At 41.9% G+C, this 13838-nt stretch overlaps 1 protein-coding gene across 1 annotated transcript; it reads left to right on the top strand.

Annotated features, from left to right (window-relative positions):
- Positions 1-709: 709 nt before the first annotated feature.
- On the top strand, positions 710-13192 carry LOC113573954 (stereocilin). Its single transcript, XM_027004539.2, has 29 exons — positions 710-755; positions 872-2005; positions 2390-2414; positions 2502-2994; positions 3083-3955; positions 4107-4169; positions 4601-4726; positions 4859-5025; positions 5121-5307; positions 5377-5492; positions 5564-5696; positions 5826-6008; positions 6091-6129; positions 6206-6382; positions 6548-6697; positions 6996-7054; positions 7227-7350; positions 7719-7801; positions 7893-8028; positions 8261-8457; positions 8631-8721; positions 8826-8985; positions 9102-9271; positions 10380-10535; positions 11019-11161; positions 11291-11439; positions 11598-11695; positions 11820-11967; positions 13068-13192. The coding sequence occupies exons 1-29, from the start codon at positions 710-712 to the stop codon at positions 13154-13156; spliced, it is 5715 nt and encodes a 1904-aa protein (XP_026860340.2). The 3' UTR covers positions 13157-13192.
- Positions 13193-13838: the final 646 nt, after the last annotated feature.

Genomic DNA, 13838 nt, shown 5'->3' with positions numbered 1-13838 from the left:
ACTGAAACCTGAAGCTTTTCTGCATCCAGTTGAATCTCAAAGACTAGTAGGGGGAACAGTTCGAAAATGTGACACTTGGTGACAGGAGGTGAGTGTGTGTGTGTGTGTGTGTGAGAGAGAGAGAGAGAGAGAGAGAGAGAAAGAAAGAAAGAAAGAAAGAAAGAAAGAAAGAGAGAAGTCAATTTTAGTGTTGTCATTTAGATGTGCATTTTCATACTGTCACGAACATCTTATCTTCACTTTTACTTGAGGAGGGTAATAGATTCAGTGGATTATGGCTGCATGTAAGTATTCTGAAAGGCTTTATGATTTAAATTGCAGATATTTTTTCAATGTAAAAAAGAATCAACAAATTTCAGTACGGTTTGCTTAGTTTGTATTTTTAATTCAGCAAAAATACCTTTTTGATATTATTTGTATAGTTACACTTGATAAAGTGACATACCTGTTGTAAGTAACAATTTAAAAAGGAATATTACAGGCAAACATATAGCGGTCTGCTCCCTCTGTGTGAAAGTGTAGTCAAGTGACAGTAGGTTTTTAACATTTTATGTCCACTCTGCAGTGGGACATTTTACTCCGCGAGTCTCATGTAGCGCCTAAAGGAACTCTGTAGCAGGTGATCTCTCTAAGGTACAGCGATATGACTTCACACATACTGACCTGAGGCTAAGGAATGGTGCTCAGAATGGGCAAATTTGAAATTATGATGTGCTTGATCGTCTTCCTGGGTGAAATAGCAGCCATTTCTGGAGGTGAGGAAAATATTGTGTGCATGTGTGAAATCTGTGGTTGTATTCAGCCACAGTAATGGTTTTAAACTTGATCAGTCTCCAACATATAGGTTTTGTGTGTAAATATTGTTTTCTAGGAAGCAAAAGAAAGGAACAAAGAGATGTAATTTTGAAAGAACTTGTTGAGATATGGCAGAAAGGTGCAGACTGGCACCCACGCACAGACCGAACATCTCCAGAGAGAAGTCAGGATCAGCAAATCCATTCAGTCCTGAGAAGTATTGCTGGAGGCCTTAAATCGCTGGGGCTCTTGCCCAAGCAAGCTATGGGCCTTCCAACTCTTAACAAACCCCTTGATGGAAACAGACTCTCAGGATTTCTTTATAACATTTCCATGTACCTCCAGGAGATGAGTGCTGAGCTGGACGAACATCAGGAGCCTTTCAACAATGACCTGTTTTGGGAGAACTTGTTGTATGCTTTCTTTCAGCCTGATGATAGAGCACCATTTGTACAATGGGAGGGAAGGGTTCCTCCCAGGCCAAGCTTCAGGCTACAGGACCTCTTCTTCTCTCTAAGAGGCAGTCCACACTGGGATGGATTACTAGGTCTGGTACAGAGTATCCTGACCTTTGTAGAGAGACAGCCACAGAGACCTATTCTTACGTTTGTGTCCCAGAACTGGAAGACCATCAGTGCCTTGCTTGAAGCTGCCCTGCAAGCTCTTGTCAGTGGGACCTATGGGCAAGCCAGTGCAGGTCTCCAGGGAGTTATCTGTGTCCTGAAAGGGCGAAATGATTGTGCTTTCAACTTGAGCTGGCTGCAGCAGCTCCTTTCATTTCTGGAGACGAGGAATTGGAAACCCGTAGTAAATGTGCACCCTGTAAGCGTCGTCAGCGATCCCAGGGAAGGCTCTCCTTCCACAGGACGCTTGAAGCCATTTTTCATTCCACCGGAGGTCTTACACGAGGAGAACCTGCACTCCAGCAATGCCTCTCATGATGTGGGGAGCCTTAGTTCCATGCAAACCATACTTTTGCAGGCCTTGTCGAGGTCCAGTGTTGGAGAGAGGGCAGTGCAGTTTGCTGAGCATAACCCTGCGCTCCTTCAGGGCCTTGATGGGCTCAGACATGGATTCCTGCACAGACTGGGCAGCACTGTGTACAGTAACTTGAAGAGGAAGGTGTCACGGGTGACCACAGCATTGCTGGATGATCTTGAGAGAATGGCGGGGGATCCAGTGTCCAGTCACCAGGGAAGATGCTCTGTGGGCAAGTTTACCAGGTTTTTTGTATATAACCAGTGAGCTCAGTGTAACCTGCCTTTAGCAGCACAATTCGTTGTACATTACTTTAAAAGTTTGTAGAACTTTCAGCTTTGACGCACCTGCTGAACACCTGAAATCACAAAGGTCGTGTTAGGTAGATCTTTGTCACTCAAAATCCTATGGTCTGGATAATCTACCCACCCTTTTGTTGATGCTAGTAACCATATACCCCAGGCATTATGTGCCCAGCTATGCGATTACACTGAGCCCAATTGTATAAAGATCCCTTTCTGTTCATGCGATTCATGGCCAACCCTCTGCGATTATCAGTGATTTGTATCAATACACAACTGACTCATCAAAGATTCCATTTCCTTTGTTTCCATAGGTGACTTGAGACAATTGATTTTGTGGTAAGTTTTATCTTCAAATTTTAATTTATTTAATGAGCATAATTTGAATGCATCTGTGTCAATGGTCTAATAGACTTTGTCACACAGGGGTATTAGACATAATCTGACATGGAATGCTCAAGCTATGGGATTCACCTCACAAGGTTTACCAAGTAGACCATCTTTCATGTTCTGTGGGTCTTCTGAGGAAGAAAAAAACAATACAACATATCAGCCCTCATCTAAAAGATCTAGACTTCTCCATCCTCAGCCAACAGACCACAATCAAACAGATACTACAGACATCTCAGCAGAAATCCTGGAGGCTGCATGCAATGCCTCAATACCTGGACTCACTGGAGTTTCAAACTTCACTGTCTTCCTCTACTGTACTCTTTTTGATGGAATTGAGGCCACACTAGACCCTGGGACTGGCCACATAGTGCCTGATCTGCATGCTAGCTGTTCTAATGCAGCTTGGTATCTCTCTGCTGCGGAGGAAGATTTTCTCTGGGTACATGTGTGCAGTGAATTCTTTGCACAAGAGTTCAATAATACAGTATGTGCCAACTCCTCCTTCTGGCTTCAGAGAGCCCATCAGGTATGGCAGGAGATTGTCTATATGGTCACATTATGTTTGTAAACCAAACCGCATCTTTCTTTACAAATGTTACTTTTCTTTTCTTCAGGCTGCTATTATGAAGGATCACTATTACCTCAACCAGTCAAGCATTGATGACCTTTGCCTTCAACTTTCCATGGATGTTTCCAGAAGTTCTGCAAGTGATGCATCTGAGGACTGCTTAGCATTGCTTAGCACTGGCTCTCTGAGTGCCCATGATTTCAGGAGTTGTTTTCTGCCCAACAATTCTGTGCTGATTTCAGCCTTGTGCGGCAACGCATCCTCACCTTTGCCCCGCAGTGGCTGGGCATTGGAATACTGTTCTAAAGCCCTGCCCACAGACTCCCAAGCCTCCAAAGACAGGCTTTGTGACTTCTCAAAATGGACAGCAGAACATTTAGCCAATTCAAGCATCCTTGGGTTCTGTGGTGACACAGCAGGTCTGAGGGATTACATCTGCAAGAACATGACTCGCTACCTCATGCTGGTTCGTGTGCAGCCCTCGCTATCAGAATACTGCAGCACTGCAGGACAAAGACAGTGTGTCCTCCAGCAACTGTTCGACATGCTGCCTGCCCCATATGACTTTGACACATCTCAGCTCTGCAGGAACCCAATTCCTATCCTGCAGGAGGCCCTGTACAAGCTGAGCCTGTGCGAGGGCTTCATGGACGAGCATACGGGCTGGCTGGCCACTGTGAGCTATGTGCTCCATGTGCTGGACTTTATGGTGGGGCTGTCGGCTGGGCTGGAAGAGGGGGAGCAAGAGGTACGGCAGGGCCTTGGCCAAGCGATTCTTCTCTCCAGTCTCCTGGACAATGCCTCCTTCTGGGCAACCCTGAGGCCAGACGCATCCGATAGCGTGCTCCAGACTGTTAGCATCTTTCTTCGACGAGAGCGGAATCCGGCTCTCAAGGAGGATCTCCTAGGGTGTTTTAGCGTAAGCACACTGTGATGTTTCATCTGTACCATCACTATTGTTTTTTTTTTCTCGCTACATTAGAGAAAATTTGATTTCTTGTTCTCTTCCTTGAAAGTGTCCATGTGGTTCGATGTTCATATTCTTTGCTTTTTTTCCCCCTTGTCAACAGCCCGTCCTTTGGGATCTCATTCAGAAGGAAGATAACTCCACTGCACTGAGATTTCTAATGCAGGTAGAGCTAACTGATTGTTGATAAGCCAGTCAGAAATAACACGAGACTAGTAACTGATTATTACAATTACTAAATATGTATAGCAGTTTCACTACTCTAACTAGTGCAGAATCTGAATAGCTACTTTATGCTGTCATCGCTAAATTATTTTGAGCTGAAGCTTAATACAAATAAAACTGTAATGAGCTGAAAATATTTCAGTGATATTTTTGAACTATATCTGCAATATGCCAATGTGTTTGCACAAACATCTAAGCTGTAAATAAATCAGTGTACACCAGACCCTTCTGGTTGTTCTAGATTTTCATCCTTCAGCTGTTGTTTTGTTGGAAGATGCACAAAGAATTTAGTTGTTTTTTGTTTGTTTGTTTTTTTGTTTGTTTTTTTAAACCAACTTAAACATTCATACATCTTCATTGCTGCATGTCTAGGAATATATGCAGATGCCAAGTGACAGGATACGTAGCCTTGTGCTGTCTGCAGAAAGTGATGCAGTGAAAAGGTTCCTGTCTCTTGTCCATCAGACCTGGGACCAAATACACGTAGAGACGACACAGGTGCTCAGACTACTGATGGAACTTACGTGTAATTTCTGGTTATTCTTCCATGTTCCTTTCTTCATTTCCATGAAAATGTCTCTTCCCACTGTTGCAAGAGCTGTTCTGTGTGCTCTTTCTGATCACCCAAAGGCTTCACCAAAAGAACAGGAGGCTATGGAGACTATGACTGCAGCATTCATCCACAAATTCCCACATGTTACACCAGAACTGTTTGTTGACCTCTCACAGTTCATACCATACATGGCTGTATCTGACATAATGTTCCTCCCTGCATCACTGATGACCAACGACAGTGTGTGAGTGAAGAAGGAATATGAATAAATCATGATACTCTGCAGATATTTACCTGGCAGACAGGTTCATGTACTTGACAGGCTTCACTCTTTTTCAGGTTGATAGCTATTCGTGATCACAGCTCTGAGATGAAGTCTCCTCAGAAGCAAGCTTTTGCAAAACGCCTCTTGCAGTCAAATGTGGTAGGAGATGTTCCTTCCTGGCCACCATACTTCCTCACCTCCATTCTTCCCCTGCTCCCACACCTCCCCATTAGCCACTTCCAGCAGCTGACATCTCAGCAGGTTGGTAACAAACACCAGTAATAAAGTCCATGAAAAAACAAGATTAACATTTGAAGTTGTACCCCACAGCTCAGCCCCCTGGTGGAATTGTTGGCAAATAGCAGCCTGGATGCCACAAGGGGGCACCATGTGCTTCGCACTCTGTTCAGCAAAAGGAAGAATCTCACAAGTGATGCAATAATGAGGTATTTCAGGTCTCCAAACAGTGATGTTTGACAGGCATACAACAGATGGATGACATACTCCTCTGCCACAGGTTAGGCATCCTAATGTGTTACCTGAATTCAGAGGAATTACATCGTTTCCTATCTACATCACCTGTCTCACCTGCCCTGTGGCAACAGCTTGCAAAATGTATTTCTGAAGGCCATGTCAGCAGCACTGGCAGAGTGAGTTGTTTTTTTTTTTTTTTTTTTTAAATCTCCTGTATATTTCTCATGTATTTTAAACACTGTGACTATTGATTATACATGGTTACTTTAGCAACAGCTGTCATGCACAGCTTCTCTTCTCCACAGCTTTCCCATTGGCTGGGCATTGCCTTTAAATCTCTGAATGCCAGCATCTTGTCTACCCCGGTACTGGCCTCTCTGCATGGGGTGTTACCCCAGCTGGGTGTCTCATTTCTGCAGTCACTGTCCTCACCTGAGCTTTTGGCACTCTTCACTCTGCCTGGTATACCTGTTTTTCCACCCGCACAGGTATGCACAGGTAAGGACATGTAAGCAAACAAACTCGAAGCAGTCAATTTCATTTAACCATGCCCATTTCTTTCCATCACAGGCATTCCAGATTTTGAGCAAAATATCCCAAGAAACAAATGTAAGTTGTCATAGGATCCATTGACTAAAGTGTATTCCATCAGAATGCCTAGTATTCATTTGGCTTTCCTGTTTAGATCAGTGCCAACACACTGTGCCAGCTCAGGCCTTTGTTTCCGGGTTTGGCTCCTACCTTCCTTAGAAACATGACTGTACATGAATCAGTGGAAAGCCCTGACTGTGAGTGTTGGAGCTCTCTGCTGACTGACCTGCAGCCTGCCCATCGGGCAATGGTACACAGAGCTCTGGAACAGGTATCTGATCTACCAGCAAACACCACCAAGAGTGCCTGCTTATTCTTACAAGGCCTTATTTGATTCCCTAGCTATTGCTCATGTTATCTACCATTGACTGTTTGTTTAATATGGAGGCACATATGTCCCTGCTTAAGCTAACTTGCATGTGCTCTTGGTCTGAAGGCTCTGGCTCGTTTATCGGCAAACATCACACTGTATCTTGAGTGCCTTTTACCAATCGTTCCTCTGAAAACACTGGCCACGGAACTTGATGGACACACAATTAGGCGTCATATATCTTTGTACAGGAACATGCGCTGGGCACCTCAGCAGGTAAGAAACAATTTGTTTGCTGTGCCTTTTCCCTTTATGGTGTAGGCCATGCCAGACAAAGCTGATGTCTAGTTTATTTGCAGCAGCTCATTGGTAATGCTACAGATGAGCCTTTCAGTAAATTAATATGACTTGCCTCTCAGCTGCCATCAAACAAATTGGTCTCACTCTAGCACAATAGTCTCCATGTTAGGATATGAATTAGTAATGGTGACATTAAAATGATTCTGTCATAGCCAAAGTTGTATCATATTCGGTCTTGACTGCTGTCCAACTGCTCAGGTTTTTCATTCAACAGGCACAGCTGCTATTCAACATGATTCAGCAGTCTGGAAGCATTACAAGAGAAGTAGTACTGTAAGTGACATCACTCATAGTTTTTAAATGCCTGTGGTCTCTTTAACCTTTAATGTTATATATTTTGGCTACTCTGTGAATACTTCGATGCACATGTCCCTGTAGAAGACCACAGATATTTTAGGTCTTATCACAGTGAATTTCTGCATTAGTTCACTACTCATTCTTTCAGTCATTTAGGTCACATTGCAAGTGGTATGAGTTGTTTTAGGCTACGACTTTGGGCCAACGAGTCAGGCTTTTCCGAACTGCTGCAGTTTATTGCAGAATTGCCAGGAGGACTGATGCCAGCATTGGTGAGAAGATACATATCACATTTTCAAGCTTTAGATTCATTTAACCCTGCAGTTTTTCCAATTGCCATGCCAAAGCACAGTCTAAGTACTGTTTGTAGTAAATGACACTGATGAAAGTTTGCATTCAAGCTTGCCAGTAAATAACAAATAAATATGCCAATACATTTTTACTGTACAGTTCTTCATTGTACAGTTATTCATGCTGCTAATCAGCCATGCGATAGCCTGTTTAAACAGCTTTTAAATCTAAATAATGATTAAAACAATTGACCAAACACTTTCTACACACAAATGACCTGAAGCACTGTAACTCAGTATGTTGTACGATTTGAAAAATAAACAAACAATCTAACCAATTATTTCAACAGAGGAAATGTGTAGTGGAGGAGCTTAGGAGAAAAGCGAATGTGGATCTGAATAGCTTCAGCCCATCATTTACTGCAGGATTACCGTAAGCTTAGGCCCTTCTGTCCCTCTCAGACAGATCTGTCATCACGCCCCTGGCCTCCTCCGTGCCCTTACTGTCATGTGTTGTTTTCCAGAGTGACGATGATGGAACGCCTGTCCAACACCTCACTCATGGCCGTCCTGAATCACATTCGACGACACTTTATTGATTTCCTGTGGCTTCCACGACACAAGCAGATGGCCTTGGCTGAGAAAGCTATTGATGTTCTTGTAAGAATAATAGCCTAAATTGGGGAATTTAGGCAGAGTTTCAAAAGTTTCTATGCAATCAGTTAAAGTATTGAAAAATTCATTAAAATTCATGAACAGGTTTTTCAATATCTATTCCAGTCAACAGCATATTGTTTAATGCATGAAGGTTCCTGAGAGAAGGGATTTATATTCCTTACTAAGGCCTGATTAAGTTCAATCTGTATGCTTATATCATTTGCTACTCTATTAGGGTATTTCTAAGGGCCATCTCTCTGGAGCCTCCTTGGACATGCTGGGTCCCCTCCTGCTGTTCTTGGATATGGAGACACTGGCGCAGGTGGACAGGGAGGCCCTGAAGTTGCGATTGGAAGATATCAGACAATATTGCATGCCTTCAGACTCCTTCAGAGAAATGGCTACTCTGCTTACACAGAAGAGAATGCTGGGGTAGGTCTTTATTTTTTACTGTCAAATGTAATGTAGTACTTACCAAATGTTATACTAGGGTTAAACATAGTAACAGCAAGTTCAAAATAACTAATTTGCTAGAGAGTAGTGCATTGTCAGAGTAGACGCATTATTTGTTTTGGCTTTGATGTAGTTACTCTTCTCTGCCTTAGTGAGACAAAGCAATGGACAGTAGGAGATGTGGAACACATAGGGCGGCTGGTGTTTGCCCTGTCACCCCAGCAGATACGATCTCTGCCTCTGGTAAGAAGAATAAAAATCACTTTATCACAGCCAAGGTTTATCACTAAAGTTAAAGTGGTCTATGCTGTGTTCGCACATTGCATTGAAGGGCATGTTTCTATAAGGATGATTTAGGCAAAGACACAGTCGAGCAAGTTCTGCAGAGTCAGTTCCAGTGGAAAAACACAGTGCTCGGTAAAGCATGTGCCGACCTGAAAGGACTCAAAGACAAGATCTACAGCCTCGTTCACAAAATCATCAAGGGGCAGAGGTGGACGAGACGAGGTGAGACATGTTTATGACTTTGGTCTATGCTGTCTGTTATGGGTGATGGCACTTAATCGGAAAATAATTTTGGCGACCTTTACGTGCGAGCGATTCGCCCTGCCTGCATTTTTCAGAGCCGACCCCGAGCTGCGCGGATGTCAAAGGGACCTTCCCCTCAGCCTGGCGCTGGTACCAGCTCAAACGCATGAAGAGAAAGGAGCTGGAGGAATGCGCTGAGTTCATGGGTCAGGATGGCACGCTCGATTCTGAGCAGCGTAGGGTGCTGTGGGAGGAACTCAGGCTGGTGGGTCCACAGACATGTACGGTAGTTCCCCCAGAACACAAATTAAACCTAGTCAAAACATTAGACCTCTTCCACTGACAGTCCTTAATAGACAAAAGTTGCATTTCAACCTGTGTCTACAAAACAAAGGCAAATGCTCCTGATCAGTAGTGGTGTGGCCAAAGTTTGGGATGGGGTTGTTTATATATATATATATATATATATATATATATATATATATATATATATATATATATATATATATATATATATGTTTTTTATATGACTGAACTGCATGCAGAGCACAGACTACATACACTGCACTTTCTGTCATATCAAGGATAAATGTAAAAAGGGGAATGAACTATTCATACAGACTAAAATGCAATTGCATATGTACTCCATCCAACTCAGGGAGAAAGAAAAAGGGAGGGGAAAGGTCTTTTGAGATCTTAAAGCTTACTACATAGTCGTGATCCAGACAACTGATATAATGCAACAAATATGTCACAAGACGCTGCATTGCAGAGTGGCGGAGGGGAATCAGACTCACTTTAAGAACTCAGGAAAAGGATCTTATAGCTTAAAGAATTTACTGGTGGAAAGAATTTAATGTGGCTCTCATTTTTTTTTAGAATTCAGCAAAATTTAAGAGATCTTTCAGCCAGTGAAAAACAGATGGTGGGACAACTGACTTCCACTTGAGTAGAATGAGCCTTCTAGCTAAAAAGGTGGCAAAGCTATAAAAAAGCTATCCAAAGCTATATGCCTTGTAGCTTGGCATCAAGTGGATAGATGGCAAAAGACCAAACAAGATGATCACAGGGGTGGGATCAAGTGTTACTTTCAGAATCTTGGAAAAAACTTGGAATATGTCAGACTAATATTTATGAAGTGAAGAGCAAGATAAAAACATATGGATTAGAGAAGCTGAGGTTTGCTGACATCTATCACATACGGGACTTATATGTGGAAAAGTATTTGTGACCTTAATTCCAATGAGTGTAATGATTTCAATGGGGGGTGGGGGAACTTTCTGGTTCAGACGGAAAATGGGGGGTGTGGGCATGGATGAAACAATGGACTTGTGAATACTAGAAAAATGTATTGATGGCGCTTCTTATTGTAGATTTATAAGCCTGTGAGGACACTCAGGCCGGAGCAGTTTCTTGAGCTAGGCTGCATCGTGACTGAGATGGGTGAGAGGGAGCTGCAGATTGCCAACTTGTCTAACTTGGCCGTGGTGGCTCATCTTGGTAGCTTTAACGGGTGGAAATCAAAGAAAGTGAGTTTTACATTAGATCCATTCTCTCGGTTACCTACTAAGGCATAAAGTATCAAAGACTGTGTAGAGAAACCTTTCCACTGTAATGTTGTTTTGAGAATGGCATTGTGAAGCTATTTTGAGATAAGCAAGACAAGTTCTACATATGTATACATGTTAGCTTGCCTCATAGAGATTTATATTTGTAATCACTTCTTTGAAATGATAAACAAGAAATAACAACCTTTGCATTACCTGCTTGTATTTTGATCGGAAAGAAAACACTACTCCAACAACACCAACAAAAGAATTTCAAATTTTGTTTGAATACAAGAATATAGTTGCTGCTTGAATTTTGGGACACACCACCTTTGACTTTGGGAACAATGACTTACAGCTGATCATGCAGGTGTAGCTGTAAATGAGGAGGGCATTATTGGTAGATGTATTCAAAACTGCCTGTCTGAAAAGGCATATTAAAACAATTGGCACTGTGTTTTCCAGATGAGAGCAGCTCTTCAGGGAGTCATGCGACGTTGGAAACAGAAGCCGAAAGACCTTGGAGTGGTAGAACTGGTTTCTCTTGGCCACCTGCTTTGTGGCTTCAGCACTGAAGAAATCTTCCAACTAGACCCTACCCAACTTAGGTCAGAGGAAGTACCAGAACCAAAGGAAGAGCATTTTCATGACTGTTTCCAAATCCATTTCATGACTGATTTCCAACTCCATGAGTGTGATCATACCACACTGAATCTTATGGGCTGTGTGTGTTTCAGTGTGGCAGCTTCATTCCTGAGGGAGATGGTACTGCCATGCTCTGAGGAGCAGGCTGAAGCCCTCGCAGCCAAGCTTGCCAGTCCTCTGGGCTTTGGTCCAGTTAGCACCTGGGGTGCTGAGGTCTTCACTGAGATTGGGACTCTGGCAGGTAGGGGATCATTTTTACTGTGGCCATCTTGTGGACATCAGAACAAACTAATTCTTCAAACAAAGGTAATAAGGAAGTAGTGATACACTAAGGAAAGCTTTTTTGAGGGTTTATTTCATCAAATGAAAACATAATGATGACGAATACTCTGTCCACAGCTGGATTGGAGGACATGGTGGTGTCTTCCCTTGTAAAGGAACAAATAGAAGGATTGACTCCATCAGCCATAGCACTAATATCCCCCAGAAAGATGACTGTAAGAGCTGTAACATATTCTGAATACTATGCTAGGCTAAGCCAGTGAGCTTTTATGTGAATTCCTGAACATCCAGTCTGAAATGGAATGAGCCTGTTTCACACATTCGCTGTTCTTTTTAAAGGTAGTGCTCAGTGCTACCCAACTGTCCTGGTTCAACCCTGAGCAGGCATGTGCAGTTACAGAGGAGCAATGGGAAGATATGAGCAGTGAACAGAGGCAGGCCCTGAGCATGGCACAATTTGAAGGCGACATGATGTTCGGACACAGAGGTCAGACACATTTCCTAAGTTTTGTACCCAGCTGGTGATCTGTCCTGGGACATGTTAAAGAATTATTTCACCTCAAAATGCCAGTATATATGGATGAAAAGAAGATATCTGCATTATGCTAACTGACCACTAATGAAGTACATTTACATTTACAGCATTTAGCAGACGCTCTTATCCAGAGCGACTTACAAAAGAGCTTTGTAAATTTACTCATAGAATATATCCAAGTACAGTATAGTAGGTTAGAATACTGTAGAATAAGGGATGAATGCTGATACCTAGAAGTACAAAATACATAAGGTCTATCTTAAACAATGATAAGTGCTATAAACAATAAGTGCTACAGTTTGTTAAACAATATAAACAGTACCCTACAATAAGTACTAAATTAGTCAGTCAATAAGGGAACAGTGTCAGTTGTCCTTTAAATATTCTACAAATAGATGGGTCTTCAGTCTGTGTTTGAAGACTGCAAGGGACTCCGCTGTCCGGACAACAAGTGGGAGTTCATTCCACCATCTTGGAGCCAGGACAGAAGATAGTCTCGATGCTGTAGATGTAGCTGTATCATAGTTAGTCTTTCTTGGATAGAGATGGCTGTGTGTTAATGATCTTCTGACAAAGAAGCTTTATGATTGTGGTATGGATAATCATAGTGCCTGGCATTGTATGCAGATCTGTGTGCATGTCAGTCAGTCTAGAGTCTCCCCTTCAACTCCCTTTTTTCCTTTCTATTGCTCATTATGTAAGCTTACCTTTCTTCTATTTACCTCTAATCTACCAAGCCCTTTTGCAGTATTGTATAAGCAATTATTCTGACCTGATTTGATGTTAACCAGAATTAGGTTTCTGTCATTAATAGTCTATAGATCTCTGCATTTTTTGGTGATATGCACTTTTAAATTTATTTTTTTTAAAGTTGAACTCTGGATTCCAATAGGGCAAATTCAACAAGCAACAACATATTTTAAAAAAGCAAAAACAAACTTATTTTGCTATTTTATGTTGTATTTTGAATACGGTTGGTTCAGAATCATTATTTATTCATTCCTGTACTAGTGCATATGTTTATCTAACAGATAATGTATTTGTGTCTCCAGGCAGGAATGAAGCCCCTTCGGTATGGTTTGCTGACAGCTTCAGAGTGTGCCCATTGTTTTTACTCTGTACTCTGTTGCCTTTATTATAAATACCAACAAGAGTGCAACTCTTTCATATTTATTTGCAGTACTTTCATAGATTCTTACATTTTTTGATTAAAAATCAATGTGTAAAAATAGATTTTTTTCATTTGTTTATATGAGAGACATTTTAGGAAGGTTGCACAGAATGGATGGTTTTGCACTGCAGGGTTTCTGAGAGTATACTGGTCCCATTTTATTTTCTATTCTTTTCTTTTCTAACTCTTACATTATGCACCAGCTGAAACTTTGAATAAACATACTTGCTAACTGCCACATAATGCTTTACCCCATGGCTGATAAAAAGCCAGAGATGTTTATACCTGTGGAATTTACATCCACCCATGCTATGCACAGATGTTCAAGATGTAAATTTCCCAATGATGCTATAGCCATACCTCTCATACATTCTCTACAACTTCTGCGAATACTGCACCTCAAGGGAAGAAATATGGAAAATGTAAAAAAAAAAAGTATCAATTTTTTTTCTGACTAAAATGATGCCAATATAATTAATAACCTTTCATTAGCTCCAACCCAAACTAAACACCGTAGTCAGCTAATTAATGTTTTCAAAGGTCTTTAACTTTCTGAATCAGGTGTGTTAGATGTGGGTTGGAACCAAACTGCAGTAAGCTAGCTCTCCAGGAGGAGGGTTGAAGATCCCTGAACCAGCTCAACAGCTAATTA

This window comes from Electrophorus electricus, chromosome 1, assembly GCF_013358815.1.
Source record: "Electrophorus electricus isolate fEleEle1 chromosome 1, fEleEle1.pri, whole genome shotgun sequence".
In the NCBI taxonomy this organism is placed as follows: Eukaryota; Metazoa; Chordata; class Actinopteri; order Gymnotiformes; family Gymnotidae; genus Electrophorus; species Electrophorus electricus.
The sequence above is the reverse complement of the archived record's forward strand: the minus strand, read 5'-3'. Positions and strand labels throughout refer to the sequence as shown.